General features: G+C 37.6%; 1 protein-coding gene across 4 annotated transcripts in view; it reads right to left on the bottom strand.

Moving 5' to 3' along the window:
• Positions 1-19,008, bottom strand: part of thada (THADA armadillo repeat containing) — a 169,693-nt gene that overhangs the window by 14,793 nt on the left and 135,892 nt on the right. For all 4 annotated transcript variants that reach the window (XM_039653361.2, XM_089117242.1, XM_089117243.1 and 1 more), the window contains exons 32-34: positions 12,842-13,239; positions 5,361-5,485; positions 3,370-3,442 (exon numbers count right to left, since the gene is read on the bottom strand). In XM_039653361.2, the coding sequence (XP_039509295.2) occupies positions 3,370-3,442; positions 5,361-5,485; positions 12,842-13,239 (596 nt within the window). The remainder of the gene's footprint in view (positions 1-3,369; positions 3,443-5,360; positions 5,486-12,841; positions 13,240-19,008) is intronic.

Raw genomic sequence — 19,008 nt, 5'->3', positions numbered from 1 at the left:
GACGCAGCATTACAGGACTTCTTTCTAAGGCGCCGTCCACACTAGGGGTTGAACCGACTAGTCGATTAGTCGACTAGTCGACCTTAATGCAATGCAGCAAGAAAGCAGCATTGGTACATAAAGTGAAATACTTTACTAACTTAGCACTATATTGTTGAAATCGAAAGTAAAAGCATGACGCACGCTCACTGTTTTACCAGGAAATGAGAGCAGTCTCTTTTAAAATCATTCAAACATTACTATATTCATATATTTATTTAAACATATTAATGCATCTCTAATTCACCCACAATTAATTGGAATATAATTTTGTATTACTTGGATCCATCACTAACGTGCAGATGTGAATTTATAGCTTTTTTTTCTTTTTTTCATCCTAAATGATGATGTAAACAGCGGGCTGTTTAGCTACATCTGGCCACTTCATGTGTTTCTGTGATCTATCCGATCGTGAAAAGACCAGGTAAGCTAAATACCCTCCGAAACACATTCGAGACGGATTTAAAACCGATCGCTCAAACCACTTCATGAGGAGGTCATGGCCGCTTTACAGACGAAACTGGACATGTATAAATGCATCTGGTTGTTGAAACTGCATATGTAAATTGGACTTCTCCCAAAAATGCTGAAAAAAACGTGCGAGAGCGTGTTAGTCTATGCTATGTTATATTCATTATATGACGAAGCTATGCGGCAACACGCATCACCCCAGCTGAGCATCTATGCATAAAGCCAACGTGCAAACTATCGTATATCAAAGTGAATGTAAGTCACAGACGGTTAACACACAATCATCTTTGTTAAAAGTAAAGAAACAAAATGATCTTACCAGTGCTGTCTCTCTTATTGCGGTCTTTGATTTTATAAGTTTCTGTTAATTAATTGCAAATTGTGGCATGTTGCAAATCAGTCACATCTCTTGTGTTTTTATGAATGACGTCAGCGACAGCGAAGTCGTTCAACCCCTAGTCCACACTACTGCGTTTTCGTTTAAAAACGGAGACCTTTTGCTATGTTTGCACCTCCTGTTCAGACTAAAATGGAAAAAATGAAGACCTAAAACGGAGAAGTTTAGAAATGCTGCAGCTCCGTTTTGAATTTCCGAAGGGTGTTTTAGTGTAGACGGGACAAAACAGAGGAGTTTAGAAACGATGACGCATAGGCTCATGCTCGGCTCTATGATTGGGTGTCATCAGTCATGACGTGTCCTTCCCTGATTCGTCAGCCACTGTTTACACCGGCACGCGCATGCCCAGTGTTAGTGAATGGTCACGTGATCCGCGTTTTCAGTCGCGTTTTAATGTGGACAGATCAATTCTAATACGCAGATAAAACGCTGGTGTGGACGGAGATTGTATTCGTTTTAATTCTCTGTTTTTAAACGAAAACGCAGTAGTGTGGACGGGGCCTAAATGTGATATACTGTAAATATGTCCTATAACTAAGTTACAGGACATATCGGGAGCTTATCACTCTCTCGACTCCCAGTAAGCTACAGATATTTTCAGTCAGAGAAAAAGAGGAAGCTCCCGAAAAGACAGTTGCTTTATTTCATGGTAGTCAGGTATAAAGAGACGAGACGTAGGCTATCTGACAGATAAAATAAAACAATATTGTGATGGCCTTTATGATCGGTCTGATTTCTTCAAACGTTCACCATGTATATTTTTACAATGCGCAAACAATGCAAGAACAATCATATGCTCTATTAAAATATATTCTTATTGAATTTCTAGGTTACAGAAAGTAAACTAACAAACCTTGTTTTTAGCGCCTTATCTACTCAATAGCTGCTAACGCTATTCATCAAATAGTCTGTTTAACCTTTCACGATAAATGTTCTACTGTCTATATTATAAAATACACAACCAAGCAAAGAAAAAATGCTTGTAATTAAAGGGATACTCCACTTTTTTAAGATATAGGCTTATTTTACCACTCCCCCAGAGTTGTTTTTTACCGTTTTCAAATCCATTCAGCCGATTTTCTGATATTTAGAAGAATATCAGTAAACAGACAGTTTCTGGTCTCATTGACTTCCATAGTATATTTTTTCCTACTATGAAAGTCAATGAGACTCTGGGGGAGTTGTAAAATGAGCCTATTTCCAAAAAAAGTGGAGTATCCCTTTAAGACTGTAACGTTTACTTACCTGTCGAGGAGAAAGCAGGACTTTTGAAATCTTTCTCCTTCATTAGCTATCCCGACATTTACTCTTGTTTTTTGTAATCTGCGGTCACAGTTTCCTTTTCCATAAGAAGTATGTTTCCGTCATAAGTATGATTCGCCATAGAAAATAAAATTGTAATTCAGCTTTTTAAAATTGCCGGGTTTAGACCGCTTATGGTTTAGACAAGCGCCTCTTTGCTGCTCTGCATGACGCTGGCTCTGAACGAAACCGCATTGTGGAACCGCGTTTGCCTAGTACTTTTTGATCCTCTCTGCTATTATAGTTTTTCAAGATGGCGTAATGACATGGAAGCCTCTGAGGACTTACCCGTCCCATGTATATAAATTCTTCATTTAAAAGGATAAGTCAGATAATTGGCAGAGGTATTTGTACATCACTGAGACAAATATTGCTTTTAGATAACAAATTACCAAAAGAGTTACAAAGAGTCACTTTAAAGTCCCCGTGAAATCAAAATTGAACCTATTTACTTTGTTAGCGCATATTACTAGTCTTGTGGTGAACAATTAATCCGTGCAAGTGAATATATATTAAAAAAATGTTTTACCTTAGTAATCTTTAATCAAAATCTAAAAAAGTTACTTCCGGTCTGGAACGGTTTCTTTTTCTGATGACGTAGGTTTCACAGTTTGGGTGGGGAAACGCTTAACCACTCCCCTCAAACCGTTAGTTTGCTATGAGCGAGAGATGGAGAGGAGGAGCGCTAGAGTAAAACCCTGCCCTCTGTTCAATATTCCGTTTCACTTGGAAATACGTCACAGCACTGGAGAAAAATCGTTTGCAACTTCCGGTTCACGGGGACTTTAACGGTTAAAAATCACAGCCAACAAAGAAAAATGATCTCTGAGGCCATAAACCTCAGACGCCCCCCTCTCCCTCATCACACTTAGTGGCTAATCGTCCAACGACCATTCACAAACATTTCAGCGACCAACAAACAACGTTAACAGCTCTTAAAAACGTTCCACCGCCTGTGGTAAAGCTAAAGCATCTATGCTCTTTTTTTCCCAGGGCTTGTTTGTAGTGAGATGTGGCGGAATGTTAAGCCACTATAAGATTAAGTATCCGTAATCTGCTCCAGTCTAGATAGTGTGTCATGCTTGAGTCAGTCTGGAAACTTCCTACACAATGCTTCTCTCTTTCCTTTCTTAACTCTCATTCCTTTTCTTCTTCCTTACCTGCGGCGTTGATTCAGCCAGGTGCACCACCAGCCGAGACGTTAGGGAGAGAGTGGCACAGTAGAGCTCCACACTGAAACACACAGAAGAACAAGTGCATACTTCAATCCATAACCAAAAACCAGAGGGGCTTGGTGATGCAACTAAAAATGCATATTGATCAAGTCTAGAATGACGGAATGATGAGTCTTTCAGACCAATGAATTTCCTTGAATTTGAAATCATTTTACAGAGATGACTAAGCACATTTCTTCTATTTATATGTGAGATCTCAATGTTCTAAATGAATATTTAAACAACAGTACTTATTATTGTACAAATGTTTTTCTACACAAGCACTCAAAAAGAGCAGAACATTTTCTCATTTTCATGAACTTTCCAGGACTGAAATAACCATTATTTAATTTTCCTGATTTTTCAATGACCATCCGGACGTGCTGTCAGATCATGAACTGAAAACACATACGATTGAAAACGACTGCCAGGCCGAGTCAATAGTGGCTGTTTTTGAACTTGATCTCAGAACAGGTGTAATCCAGCATGTGTTGTCCAACAGAACACGGCTCCCAAAATACACTGAGCAAATGTGCCATTACACAACACTGCAAGTGTCCCACTCCATTACACAATTGCAAAGACACAGCAAGTATTATGGTGTTGCTTAAATCACAGGCTGCTGCTACAAAAGACACATATCACGTCACAATGTACAAATAACAATACGCCATGAAGCGTTTTCCAACACTGAACTTAAGAGGAGAGATTGAAAGCACATGAGCGTTGCAGGGAGCGGGAGTCTTTGTAATGTAATACCCAAGACCTGTCCACTGTTCCCTGGGATGTGAAGGTGTCTGTTATTCTGAGGCCGATAAAGTTAAAAACAACAGACCAACTGCACCTGCTGCTACATAAACACATATTAAGACACGCACACAATCTCCAAGCATGTACATACCCACAAATTATAGGGAATAACCCTATGTAAAGTTATATGAACACACACTCTCAATTGAAAGCACAGGTAGCTGCGGCCCTTTAATGTGTAAATCAATCTCTTTCCCGCTGTGCCGTAGGTATGAAAGGATGATTGATGTACACGGGGTGGCTGGTGACCACAGGTATGTGTGGTTTCTTTTGTTGTCGGAGCCCACATCTGAAGCCATTACACTTCCCACTAACAGCACTAGCCACTCAACAGAGTAGCTCTCGTCTCCCCAGAGGGATATACACCACCCCACCCTACTGCTTCAACAATGAGGAGGTTTGTTGGAGTCCACAGCTGCTGAGAACATGCTGTGTTTTAGGGTGTCGGGACAATGTTTTAGGCAATATTAACAGTTTAAATTTGGAGTGGAACTTTCGGCACAACTGGATGCAAATGGGCAATAAAAAATACGCTTATGCCTAAATCCCTAAAGGTGCGTTTACATTTACCATTGTTTGGTGAATTTTCATAGACGTGAAATTTTGCTAATGTAAACACTACCCACACCTGCCATTGTTTCCACTAGTGGTCAACTGATGTCCCACGTAGTTGGTGATATGGAGAAACCCTGACGGTCATTACAATGCTGTGATATAGACTACATAATACAATTTAATAACAGAAAATTAGATATACCATTAATAGATATGTGATGGGCTGAAACTCAATTTGCTAAATATTACTGGAGATTTGGGCTTGTTTAGATTTCCATGATTATCATTGAAACAGGACCTACCTAGCATAAATTATAGTAGTTCATCCACTAATGGTTTCATTGTCTCGGACTCAGAGTAAATGGGTTATTAAATAGTTGTTTACCTTAAATAAGGTCCATGTTTAACTCAAGCTCAAGATATTTTCATTTTATTCTATGAAAACATATACCACTAACACCCCTTAATTCGTATAAGAATCATTAGTGTTGTTTAAAGAGCTTATTTTCTGCAATAATTTAAAAGTCAGTGGAAAAAAAAATAGATAATACAGTTTGATCCATATGGTTCACCTGCATGTAGAGGTCTCAAGCAGTGTCAGCAGATGCTCTAGAACCTCCTGACAGCTCAAAGACATCATCCCATCTCTCCAGGGCAGCAGGGAAGAAAGTGGGAGGACAGCAAGAACTTGCAAAACCTGTGAAACACCAAGAGAAACTGAGACTTTAGTCAGGGTAGACACCCTATTATACTGCTTTTCACAAAACAAGCCATATTTTAGGGTGTATTCACACCAGGAAAGTCCGATAGTTCACTTGCTTTGGTCCGGACCAAATAAATTATTATTATTTTAATTTTTTATTATTATTATTTTTTTGGTACGGCTCGCTTTCACACTGCTCTTTTCGCAAGTGAACCAAAATTTGTAAACCAAACCACACGTGTGCTAAGGTCGTCCATTCATTGGACAAGGATTCTGAAGGGAAATCAGGAAGTGCAAAAAAGGCTCAGCATGGAGATATTTCCATATATTTCATACTGCAATATTTGTTCTTTTACTAATTTTGTGTTAATTCTGTACAAACGCAATATGAAGAGACTAATGAGTATCATATGATACAATGTCATCTATACGAAGTTGTAATTCGGATTTTGAGAAGACGACGAGTGTAACGTTTGAGTGGCTCTATAAACGCGGGGAAATACGACAACTCTCGTCTCTCGTGCATCTTTTCATTCGACCACCTTCTGTTTTTTTTTTATCTCTGGGCAACATCTCAACTTTGCGTTACAAGTGGCACTGCACAGAAGACGGAGAAGGTATAAAGTTTTCATTCATAGAGAGGGGCTATGTTCACTCATTCAAATAATGAGATTCTTATTGTGTACTAACAAGTGCTGTCAATGTTAACGCTTGCGATTAAGTTTGTCCAGTTTAACGTAAATTAACGCATCATCATCCTTGTATTGTAACTATCCTTACATTAATAATAATAATAATTCATTACATTTATATAGAATTTTTCTCGGCACTCGCTTTAAGAGGGAAACTCGTCAACTACCACCAAAAGGTGGTGAACTGCAAATGATATTTTTTTTGCATCTTTGCGCGATTAGACATTCACACACGACGCGCAGAAAGACGTGCAGAAAGACGCGCAATATTCTCTTTCGACGCAGTGCTTTCTTGCAATTGGGTCGGTTCATGTTCACACCGTAAACGAACCGTACCAGAGTTCGTTTGGAACCGTACCGAGACCACCTCTTCAGCTGGGTCTCGGTTCGGTTGTTTGGTCCGCACCAGAGTTCGATTGCTGTATTCACACCTGCCCAAAAGATCCGCACCAAGGGGGCAAACGAACTAGAGTTCGATTCAATCGAACCAAACAAGGCAGGTGTGAATACACCCTAAGTTGCATTATTTGAACGATAAAAGGGTTTAAAACAGTACAACCCACTGAACAGACTGCATATCGATCATGCACAGCCTCATTTTCTGTTTCATGTCAAAATAAACATGTGACTAATCATATTCAAAGAGCAGGAGACATAAAATGTGCTGAAGTCTGTCTAGAATGTTTTGTGAATATTTTCATTTGCCAACCACACTTTTCAACCCATATTCCTTTCATCCACATGAACATTCCCTTATTCCACCCTCCCGTCTGTCAGTAACATTCCTCCCTCCCCGTCCGTCCATCCATCTATCCCTCCACCCCCCTGCACATAAAACACATCTGGTTCAGCTCTGGCCCTCGGGTTTCCCCCCAAACCTTCGCTTCAGAAGAGTGAGGGAGTTAACGGAAGACTTGTTTTTCTTCTCCTCAGACCCCCACTGTCTTTCCTTTCCTTTAACGTGACAGGCCTTGTAGCTCAAAAGGGGTTTGTTGACATTATTTAGACTTATTTGGTTGATTATTATTTCTTGGAGTGCACAAATCCTTAAATAAGTATATTTTAAATGGTTTTCTATAGCATCCTTACTTGATTATATTTTCCTTATATTTTGGTACATTGCATCAGTGGTTCCCAACCCTGGTCCTGGAATACCCCCAGCACTGCACAGTTTAGATGTCTCCATAATCAAACACAGTTGATTCAACTCATCAGCTTGTTAGCTTGTTATGGGTGTTAGATAAGAGAAATATCCAAAATGTGCAGTGTTGGGGGAAAATGCATTAAAATTATATCGAAGTACAGAACGAAAGGATTTAGATCAATATTAGATGACAATTTATATTTTCAAAACAGATTTAAGCACTAGGCTTTAGTTCAAAGTGCATGTTTTCTTATTAGTGTATCTACTTGAGGCCATAGAGCAAATTAGCCTAACTTTCCTAGTCACTTCCCAGAAAGCTTTGGTGGAACAGAAGACTTACCTTGGAAACCAGGCCATATCGAAAGTCTAGAGCCTAACAGCAGGACTAAACATTAACAGTTGGCCAATAAAATAGCTTTTAAGAACACACACGCAGACACACACACACGCACACACACACACACACACACCAGAAAAGCCAATTCCCGTCAGTTTGGACGATAGAAACGGCAAAACAGGAGAATAATTGATGGTTGGTTGAGTGTTTATAAGGAATTGAAACATGAGCCCTTTTTCTAAACAGGAAATCGCCTGCCATTTCACTTTGCAGGGCCAAAGAAATTTGTGTGTATGCAGTGAATGGAAATTAAATGACATTCAGCCGGTTTCATTCAGTAACAGTTGTTAGTAGCTCTTGTCCAGCAGGTTTTTACAGTGCAGACGTTTATTCAGCTAATCAGAGAATCCCTGTATAAAGGAATGTCATTTCTACAGCTGAATTCACAAATCTCAGGGCCACAGAGTTCTGTGATCTGCGTTTTTAGGTATTTTAACATGGTGAAAAGAACAATACAAAAGGTTTCGGTTGCGAACCTACATCAAGTTTGATTCACAAAAACTGTAAGATTTTTCCAGTAATATCACAGTTTATATTTTTGTTTTTGTAAAGATTTTTCCCTATTGTTTTTGGATTTTTTTTTGACAAGTTTTCCTATTATATTTTTTAAAGTATTTTATAGTGCTTGTTGTAAGGTTTTGGGAAGTATGTAAAAAGTTTTGTTAGGTTTCCGAATGATTTGTAAAGTTTCTTGTAAATAATTGTAATGATATCAAATTAAAAGTTATGCTAGTGCATTTTAATGGTGTAATAATTTTTGGATGTGTGAGAAGTACACTTATTTTAATGTGTTGAGTAACACTAGCTAACTGCAGTGTGCTAATCGATTACATTTAAGTTAAATAATTTGAATCGCAATTTCATCAATATAGATGCATAATTCCAAAAAGATTAAAACATGAGATACAAGTTTAAACAGAAGGAACATCCAAGTTAAGTGAATTTATTTCTCTCAATTTGGACTCGGTCGAAGATTTTAGGTTCATCTGGGAAGCAATCAAAGGATTTATAAAAGATAATGTTACATCATTTGCCTCTTTTCTAAACCGCACTCATAACCAAAGAATTGTTGAGTTGGAGAAGCAGCTGGCATTCTTGGAAAGAGCGCAACAAAATTCATTTTCTCCTTTACGAACAGATCAGCTTAGTCTGGTGAAAAGTGAGCTTAATTCAATACTTAGAGTAAAAGCTGAGTTTTTAATTAAAAAATCCAGAGAACACCATTATTTTAATGGTAGCAGGCCCTCACATCAGTTAGCCCTTCGGCTTAATTCTAACGAAAGGCGGGCTTGTATTTCTGCAATACAATGTTCAGGTGGAAATATAGTAACCACTCCAACAGAAATTAATGCAGCCTTTGTTTGTTTTTATAAAGATCTCTATAAGTCGGATATAATGTTTAATAAGGAGAGATGCAAGAATTTCCTTACTGATGTAAGTATAAGGAAACTGTCAGAAATGGAAGCAGCTGAATTAGGAGAAAATATTTCTTTAAAAGAATTATGGGACGCAGTACAAGAAATGAGGCTGGGAAAATCTCCTGGACCGGATGGTATTCCAATTGAGATGTATATTCATTTTTGGTCTGAATTAGGTCCCATGCTTTTGGAAATGATAAATACATCTATTAGAAGAGGATATTTTCTAAGGCAAACAAATACAGCATTAATATCATTGCTTCTCAAAAAACAGAAAGATCCAACATTATGTGCTAGTTACCGACCTATATCATTGATTAATGTTGATATGAAGATTTATGCTAAAGTTTTAGCGCGCTGGTTAAACAAACATCTTGGGAATCTTATCCACTGTGATCAAACAGGTTTTGTGAAAGGCCGTTTTAGCTCAGATAATATGAGAAGGCTATTACATATCCTCCATTTTACCTCTAAGTCTTCTGACCTTCTGACGTCATGCGGAATTTTAACGCTTGACGCAGAAAAAGCCTTTGATAGACTTGAATGGGGTTATCTTTGGGCCTTATTAGAGCACATGGGGTTTGGTGAACAATTTATCAGGTATATTAAAGTTTTGTATGCAAACCCGTGTGCAATGGTAGTATCAGCCAATGTTTGTTCTTCTTATTTTACAATTTCTAGAGGTTCTCGTCAAGGATGCCCTCTGTCCCCTTTATTATTTATTTTATCTATTGAACCTCTTGCTCAAAAAATACGTCAATCTACAAACATTGCACCTATAATAATAAATTCTACTATTCATCATGTATCAATTTATGCAGATGATGTGCTTCTCTTTATTAATAAACTCTCACATTCATTCCCTTATATCCTGAAATTATTTTCAGACTTCAGTGGTATCTCAGGATACAAAATAAACTGGCAGAAATCTGCTCTCCTTCCCCTAAGCTCTGGTGAGGATATAACACAAATTAAGATCCCAATTGTAAATCAATTTAAATATCTAGGAATCGATATTTTTCCAACTTTGGAATCTACGGTTAACAATAATTATATGAAAGTTTTGGAAAAGATTAAAAAAGACCTAGGGAAGTGGACACTAAGGCCTATATCTTTCGATGCGAGCATCTCTGTTGTAAAAATGATAGTGTTACCGCAAGTAAATTTTTTTAGCTCTATGTTGCCTTTAAGTCCACATATTGAGTATTGGGATACCTTACATAGTTTAATCACTACGTTTATTTGGAATAACAAAAGACCAAAGATTAAACTTACAACTCTTCAGAGAGAGAAATCAGTGGGAGGTTGGGGAGTTCCAAATTTCAAAGTTTACCATTGGTGTTTTGTATTGCGTACCATAAAACTCTGGTTAGACCCCACAAAACCTGTTTGTTGGCGCCCTCTGGAAGAGAAATTAGCTCATCCGCATAGATTACAAGATCTAATTTATGCAGAAGTTCCATTAAAACAATCCAAAATGCGCTTTGGGCCTATTATTTTTAATCTTTTACTAAGTAATCTTTTACGGTAGATCACTCAGTAGGGAGGGTAGAGGGGGATTAGATAAGGTTAAAAATTGTTCAATTTTATGCATATTCTTGTGTGTGTAGTGTTGTGGTGTGTGGATAAGTTGAGATGTGTGAGTGAGAGAATGAAGGTATTTATGTTGTGTTTCTGGTGTATATGCATGTTGGTGGTGAATATGTATATGTTTGTTAATATGAAAGCAAATACAAAATAAAAATAAAAAATTGTTCACAAAAAAAAAAAAAACAGAAGGAACATTATGTTATATTTTAGTTAACCATTCATGCTTGTCAGTACATTGGGCAGTACATGTTAATCTTATTTCTAAGACAATAGAATTAATTGTGAAATTACATACAGTATAGAGATTTAGCTAATTGAATTTATTACAAATTTAAAACAATAAACATTTTTCATTTAATTCCAATAAACATGCATTACACTCAGTAACTATATTCATACTCATTCGCTTAAAGGGATACTCCACTTTTTTTTTTTTTTGGAAATAGGCTCATTTTACATAAGGCTCGAAATTGCGACCATTTTGGTCGCATATGCTCCTGAATTTTAACCTGTGCGACCTAAAAATATATTTGGGAGCATTAGTGCGAGTGCAAATAATGGTTGTGGTGCGACCTGTTTTCATCTCTCTACAAAAAGATCGCAAATTACTGTGTACCTTATGTGCGCTGATACGCGGTGGCCGGACCATCATTTTATCATAACCAATCAAACTTCATCCTCACGTTCTTAACTTTAAAGCAGATTTTAGATTGGTTAATATCAGCTGTCAATCACTCCCTTTCGCGGCGCTCCGTTGTCACGTGTGCCAATATCATTGGGGTCATAGTAGATAGATACTATCCGCGAGAACACCGCAGTTAAAGTGTCGTCAGCTCAGTACATCTCTTTCATTATCGATGGAGACACCGACCTGTCTGTCAAGAAGTGTGTGATCGTGTATGTCTATGTCCGCGTCCTGCTTGATGGACAGCCCACGAACATCCTCGTCGGACACGTTGAGGTGGAACATGCCAATGCTGATAGTGAGGATGTTTTTCGTTTTTATTTATATTGTTTTATTAATACATAGCTTATTTAGTATTGTATAGCAATATATGAGTAATATCATAATAAATACTTTGCTTGTTTCATTAATGGATGAATCAGCGTTTTTTTAACAAATCTCTTTAATGAATGATTCAATAACAAATACATTTAAGTCACTTGTCGCCACCTAGTGGAGTAACAATGTGATCGATACAATTGTTATTTGAAGCTCCATGTTACTTTCAAAAGGTGCTCGTCTCTATTTTGATCGCTTCAGAGACGTAAGTGTTTATATCCAAACCATAATCTTTAATTCTAGTTCCGATTCAAGTTCTTCTGTGATAAGAATATTTGTAACACAGAAATAACAATACTGCGTAGTTGAATATACTCTCTGGGTCAGCAGGAAAACCATAATTTTCCGCTGTGATTTATAATAGACATGTTTAATAGACAAAAAGTTGTCATTTAGGAATGAAAATCAGACATTAGATCTTAGATCTTCATTACATCCTAACACAGTAGAAGATCTAATCCAAATCAGCATTGAGGGTCCTCCTTTGGAGGCGTTCGATGCCTCAGCCTCAGTGAAGAGATGGATGGAGGAGGGACAGAGAGCCTGGAGACCAAATTTCAAATCCTGGCCACAGGATGTCTAAAGCCCCAGTGATTGTTGGTGTTGTTTTTAAATAAAAGAAATTTGTTTATATATAATTTGTAGTTGTGGTGATCTTTAATTTTTGGTGGGTGCTCCTTAATTTTCGCTGGTGCTCCTAACTTTTTGAAGTTGGTAGCACCAGTGCTACCAAGTAAAAAAGTTAATTTCGGGCCCTAAGTTAAACAGTTGAGTTTTACCGTTTTCAAATGCATTCAGCCGATTTTCTGATATTTAGAAGAATATCTGTAACCAGACAGTTTCTGGTCTTATTGACTACCATAGTATATATTTTTTCCTACTATGGAAGTCAATGAGACCAGAAACGGTTCATTTTTGTTAAAGTTCTTATATTTTTAAAGTTTTGAAAAGTTGCAGATTTTTTTTTTTTAATATTGTGTGGTAGTTTCTTTGTGTTGTTTTTTTGCAGTGTGTTTTATAAGTTGTGTATAGTATGGTTTCCTCACCTTAGCTTGACACGCCGGGTATGTCTCATGAAGGGCCAAAGAGGTTAGGCTGGACACACTGAGTTCAAAGGGCAAAGGTCCCTGATCACAATGCTGAGACTTGTCCTCGGTCCTCTGAAGTCTCTTGAGGAACTGTTCCAGGGCAAACAGCCGAACCTCATAATGTGGGCACTGTAGCAGCCGTTCCAGGAGGTCTCTCTGAAACCCGTCAGCCTCAGGACATTCCCAGAGGTGAGGTGATTCCACACAGACACTGATAGCTATGTGAGCCAGACTCTGCAGGTACTGTGCGGCTCCAGGCACTGAGAGGTCTATGTCGTCAGGTCCCTGAGGGGTCACAAGTTCTGAGGCCATAAGGATATGCAGAGTTTCCTCACGTAGTTTCTTCAGCGGAGACTCTATGAACGTAGACAATGAATGTACATTAGATGTGAGAGAAGATTTATTAAAAAATAAGCATAATTTATCTTAGTTGACAAAATGTACAATGCATTAAGAGAACTACATTGAGTGGTGTTTTTTTAGTGAAAGATGATCAACCTTTGAACTTGCACTACTAAATATTGATTCAGCTTCATTATGACGCTAAGGCATCCTGGGAAATAAAAGTGATTTTACATACTGTTTTCCTTATTAAATAATTATTGACACAATATTCTTCTGAAGGCTAAATAAAGCCCACTTCTCCATCCAAGAAGTTCCAATGACCCATTCCAACTCCCACAATGCAACCCAATCCGGCACTGCACATGATTCAACAAGGAGTGGACCAGAGGGAAGGGCCATACTGCATTCCCCAAGAGACGGGCACGGTTACCGTGACACCAGAGCATGAAAAGAGCCCTCGTACGCTTCTCGGAGCATGCTCACATTGACCTAAAACATTGAGTTTGTGGCACACTCTAATTTAGCAAAGTGTCAGAGGAGATTTTGTATGTGTGTATACTTGCCTTAAGGGCATGGACATTGCTCAACACCTGTTTCAGCGATGTTAATTGTTGACATGTTCACACAGACCCGGACCATTATTATAAGAAGGGGGTGATGGGAAGGCATGTTTAAAACCAGGGTGGAGATGTTGACAAACGTTTGTAGTGTATCTAATCCAATGTGGAAAATACCTCATCACCAGAACCCTGACACAGACATCGGCAACATAACGTCAACACAAGAAACCGACAGGTAGTTATTTAAAGAGTCAGTCATTTACCATATAAATTTAGACATGCTTTTCCTCATGTTTTCTTGCTTCACTCAGTCACAGGCACAAACATCTGTAAACTATATGATCCTTCAAAATCATCCAAAGTCAGTCTATTAAAAGTGGACTGTGTACAGTACACATTTGACCAAAATTACGGTAAAAATAGTAACATTAAATATGATAAAATATGAGTATAATTTAAACTGCTTTCTGTTTAAAAATTGTATTTGTTACTGTGATGGCAAAGCTAAATTTTCAGCATCATTACTCCAGGCTTTAGTACCACACAGAATCATTCAGAAATTGTAACATGCTGATTTGCTGCTCATGAAACAATTTTTTATTATCAGTGTTAAAACAGTTGTGATACTAGCATTCTAGCATTTCACAAACTTAAATGTATTTATACAAAATTGATTACAAAGGGTTGGGTACAAAGAGTGTCCAAAGCCATGCCTCCTTCAAAACACATGAATGTGTACAGCAAGGAGCAAACAAATGTGTCAAGAGACTGCGTTAAACTACTTAATGTCTCAAAGCTCAAAACAATACAATAATAATGAACAAACAACTTAAAGAACACTAACCAGTGTGGTCAATTTCACATGTGATTGGCACCACTTAATGCGTGTTTGGGAAATCTCACGCCCCTTAACATAACCGCAAGTTTCATCTGCTCAATGTAAATATTAAGGATGGCATCAATTTCAAACCAATTCAAGCCTGATTAAGACTTAAGAATGTTAACAAACAAGAGGATCGTCCAGAAGGAATTTGATGCACAGACTTTGCAAGCACGGATTTTACGATGTTTCGTAGTGGTATATTTTTTTAACGGAATTTTCTTATAGATGCAATGTTATGCACCATTTAATCATGATATTTGTCATAAAACTATGGTAATACAAACAGTAATTAATCCCAAAACCATTTGGGGCAGTAAACAGCCTTACAAAAGCGAGAGCTCACAAACACTACAGTAAACTAGTCAAGTCACCTTTATTTATATAGCGCAATTACAATACAGATTGTATCAAAACAGTTTAAAAGTGATAACATGAAAATAATACAAGAAATTTGTTTTTTAGAAGAAAATTGTGTCATGGTCCACCTGAAGTAAACCAGATTAATAATATTGTTGAATATTAAATGTCCCCAACTAAGCAAGCCGAAAGCCAAATGGTAAATGGACTGCATTTATATAGCGCTTTCATAGACCTAATGGCCACCAAAGCGCTTTACATTTGCCTCACATTCACCCATTCACACACTCATTCATACACCGATGGCGGTGTCAGCCATGCAAGGCGCCAGCCAGCTCGTCGGGAGCAGCTGGAGTTAGGTGTCTTGCTCATGGACACCTCGACACTTGGTCAGGTGGAACCGAGGATTGAACCACCAGCCTTTCGGTTTGTAGACAACCCACATGAACCACTGAACCACTGCCGCCAAGCCAAGGCAACAGTAGCAAGGAACCAAAACTCTATCAGTGACAGAATGGTGAAAAAAACCTTGGAAGAACCCAGACTCAGTCGGGGGGCCAGTTCTCCTCTGGCTAATGAACAAACAGAGTATGATTATGATTTAGGCAGGATTACAGGTCAGAAGTCAGATACATTAACACTGTTAGCAGGCTAGTGCAGGCAATCAACTTTGCCCTTTGTTTATATCATAGCAACTATACAACTTATTTGAACAGTTAATAGAAAATGCAACTACAAATAATAAGACATACTTACAAGTTGTAAGTACACAACAACAGATTGTCCCAACAAAGTTGGAGCTGGCTGCTCCGTTTCAGGAGAAACCTGTGTGTAGCCTTGCATTGTACTCTCTTACGTATAGTTTCTGGAAGCTGTTTTCCATAAAATGTGCAGCACACAGAGAAACATTGGAGTTACATTGGAACGTTGGAGTTACATAGGAACATTGCTTAAAATACATTTTAACAACTGTTGTCAGCCTAAGAAAAGGTCAAACAAATGAATTTTAGAAAAGGGGTGGAAAAACAGTATTTCTTTGACATTGCAGGTCAATCAAACCTCGTTCTTTTTTTTACCGTATTCTGTCGGCGGGGATTATTTCAATGAGTAACATTGTGAATTCATAAAACCCAGAAAAAACACATTGAAGTCCATGTTGTACAACCTTGCAGATCTTTTTTATGCTCAAAGACAGTAACATTACACACTAACTAAATAAATAAATTACAATTAGAATATTAGAATAACTACTTACACTATGTAAATAAATTAACATTACGTAAAATAAACAGGACCATTTATCGATCCTCAGGAGTTTTTATTCCCAAATAGCTTCCCCTATTTATTAGCACAACAAACACTTTTACACAATCTAAAAGGCACTAGTTTTATATAACAACTCTGCCAAAGGTTACAATACATAAACCAAGAATGCCACAGCTATTAAGTAAAACGATGTAAAAACAAAACTGTAGTGGGTCATAGAGGAGTGATGGTAACCATTCTCAAGCCTTTAAACTCAGGCCAAGTGCTCATTACCACAAAACAACACACTAAGAGAACAACATCATTAACAGAGGGAGAGAGATGAGAACTAGTCAGTCATGAGACAGACTTTGGTTAACAATGCTGATTTATTTCCCTTTTACACTATGTCTGTTTTCCTCCAACGCGGAGACAGAAACACAGAACAGGGAAGAACGAGGAAATGAGAGCGAAGAGGGTGTACAGTGGAGAAAAAGGATGCTTTTGCTATGGCATTTATTAATATTGTTGGCCCTCTGGAGGACCACGGTAATGATTACTCTCGGAAATGAAAGCTATTTCTCAGCAGGACAGACTGTGGCAGACATTATGTCTGTGAGTTTGTAGACAGTTTCTGGGGATGTGCTGGAATCTTTATGAAAACCTAAACAGCCCAGTTAGACATCCAAGGCATTACACACAAACACACACGCCACCCCAGTATGACTCAGAGAAAGCTGTGGTTTCATCAATGCCACGACCACCAAGTCTCAGTGACCAAATTTTGCTCTCTCATAAAACTAGCAATATTACAGTCACTGGTAATAGAAAATAAAACCCATCGCAGTGAAATCAAACACTGGCCGTTCTCGTTTGAACCTCTCAGTTAAAAAAAAAAAAAGAAAAAAAAAAAGAGAGACACATTTTAAGGGATATCTCATCCAGGAATAAAAACCGTCATGATTCAATTACCATTATGTTGTTCTGAACCCATATAACATCTTCTCTTTAGCACAAAAGGTTTTGTTTTGAATGTTGAATGTTCACATAAATTCTGGCCTATTAATCCCACAAAGCTATCGTATGTCATCAGAAGGCTTCAAATACACTCTATAGAGTCATCTGGACCACTTTTACAATACTTCCATGGTGCTTTTTTGTCCAATTTGAAGTTTGACAGCCTCTGTTAACTATATACCTTTACTGTATAGGAAGTGTGAAGATTCTTCAAGACATCTCCTTTTTAAAGGCTACATATCATGCTTTTAAATAATTCATTTTTACTTATAAATCATACATTTGTGGTCTATATAAAGCATAACTGCAATGCTTGGGTCTGAATTCCTCATTATTATAGCTCCACAGGCCCCTTTTCTACCCCTTTTCTGATGTGCTTCTGTTAGCAAGTCGTTTCGAAGCGGCCCCTTTAAATAAAAAGGAGTTGCGTCTTTCCCCGCCCGCTTTCCAGGTCGCTGAGTTCACGGTAGGTTCAACTCTCCGCGTCCAGCCATTATTGTAGTTTGATAAGAGATAGCTTCAAAGAACATTTTTATTCACACGTTAACAAAATGTCGACAACGGAAGACTTGTCCATCAAGACTTACATATTCGAGCCAGAGTGAGCGATTTGAAAAAGACGACGACGAACCTGCAGAACAACGTCTTCATATGGAGGCAGTGGTATGTAAGTTAACTATGTTGTGTGTTATTAGCGAAAGTTGACTATTTCTCTTGTTAAAATAAGCACACTGACAAGATAAATGACTGCGGTCTGATCTTACCACTAAAAATCTGTATTGATAATAATATGATAACTTACGTTTAGAAAGCATCAGAAAACACAGCAGCTAAATGATAGAAGGAATTTACCCCTCATTCAGACGAAGTCGATAGGCAAACCCTTCTGTACACTGGTGGAGGTTGTTGAAATGGGGATCCTTGAAGCGCTTCAGGTCACTACATCCAAGAACCGAACATTTTGACTAGCCCTCTCGTAACTTCTGCATCATTGAGCTTGGACTACAAAATCGGAGCGGGAAATAATAATGGCGGATTGAAGTGTTGGACCGGTAGTCGATGTCCTTATTTGTCAGTCCGCTGCAAATACTGTGACGTAATTGTTCAAAAAAGGTAATAGAGAACAGAAAAATCTGAACTGGTTGAAAAATATGACCAAAACAGATATAAACGAAGCACCTGAAGAGAATAATTTCATCTTTTCTGTACTTATAAACACTCCAAATATACAACAAAATGCATTTAAGGGCTAAAAAAGTTGATTTTGCATGATATGTGCCCTTTAAAGTTATACAAGTTTGGAACAAAATGAGGGTGAGTAAAAATAGGGCTGGCTAATAACATATTTCATGATTCAATTTTGGTTCACAAGTTTGGTTTAATATTGATTCAACAGAGTATATACAGTATATATATATATATATGAAGAGTTCAGATGCAAAAGCCTCTAAATGCCATTTGAAATTTTCTTCTTTAATGATGATTTTTATCAAACTTGTATATTTAAGTTTAGTAATTTCACTTAAATAACAATTAATAGCTAATTATAATTGCAATTTAAGTGAAATCACTGAACTTAAATATACAAGCTTGACAAAAATGACCATTCTAGAAGGAAATTTCAAATGGCACTTAGAGGCTTTTGCATCTGAACTCTTCATATATATATATATATATATATATATATATATATATATATATATATATCAGGTACAGTA

The sequence above is a fragment of the Pimephales promelas genome, chromosome 11 (assembly GCF_988280905.1).
Source record: "Pimephales promelas chromosome 11, fPimPro1.hap1.1, whole genome shotgun sequence".
Lineage (NCBI taxonomy): Eukaryota > Metazoa > Chordata > Actinopteri > Cypriniformes > Leuciscidae > Pimephales > Pimephales promelas.
Note: the sequence above shows the minus strand (reverse complement) of the source record. Positions and strands in the feature narration are given on the sequence as shown.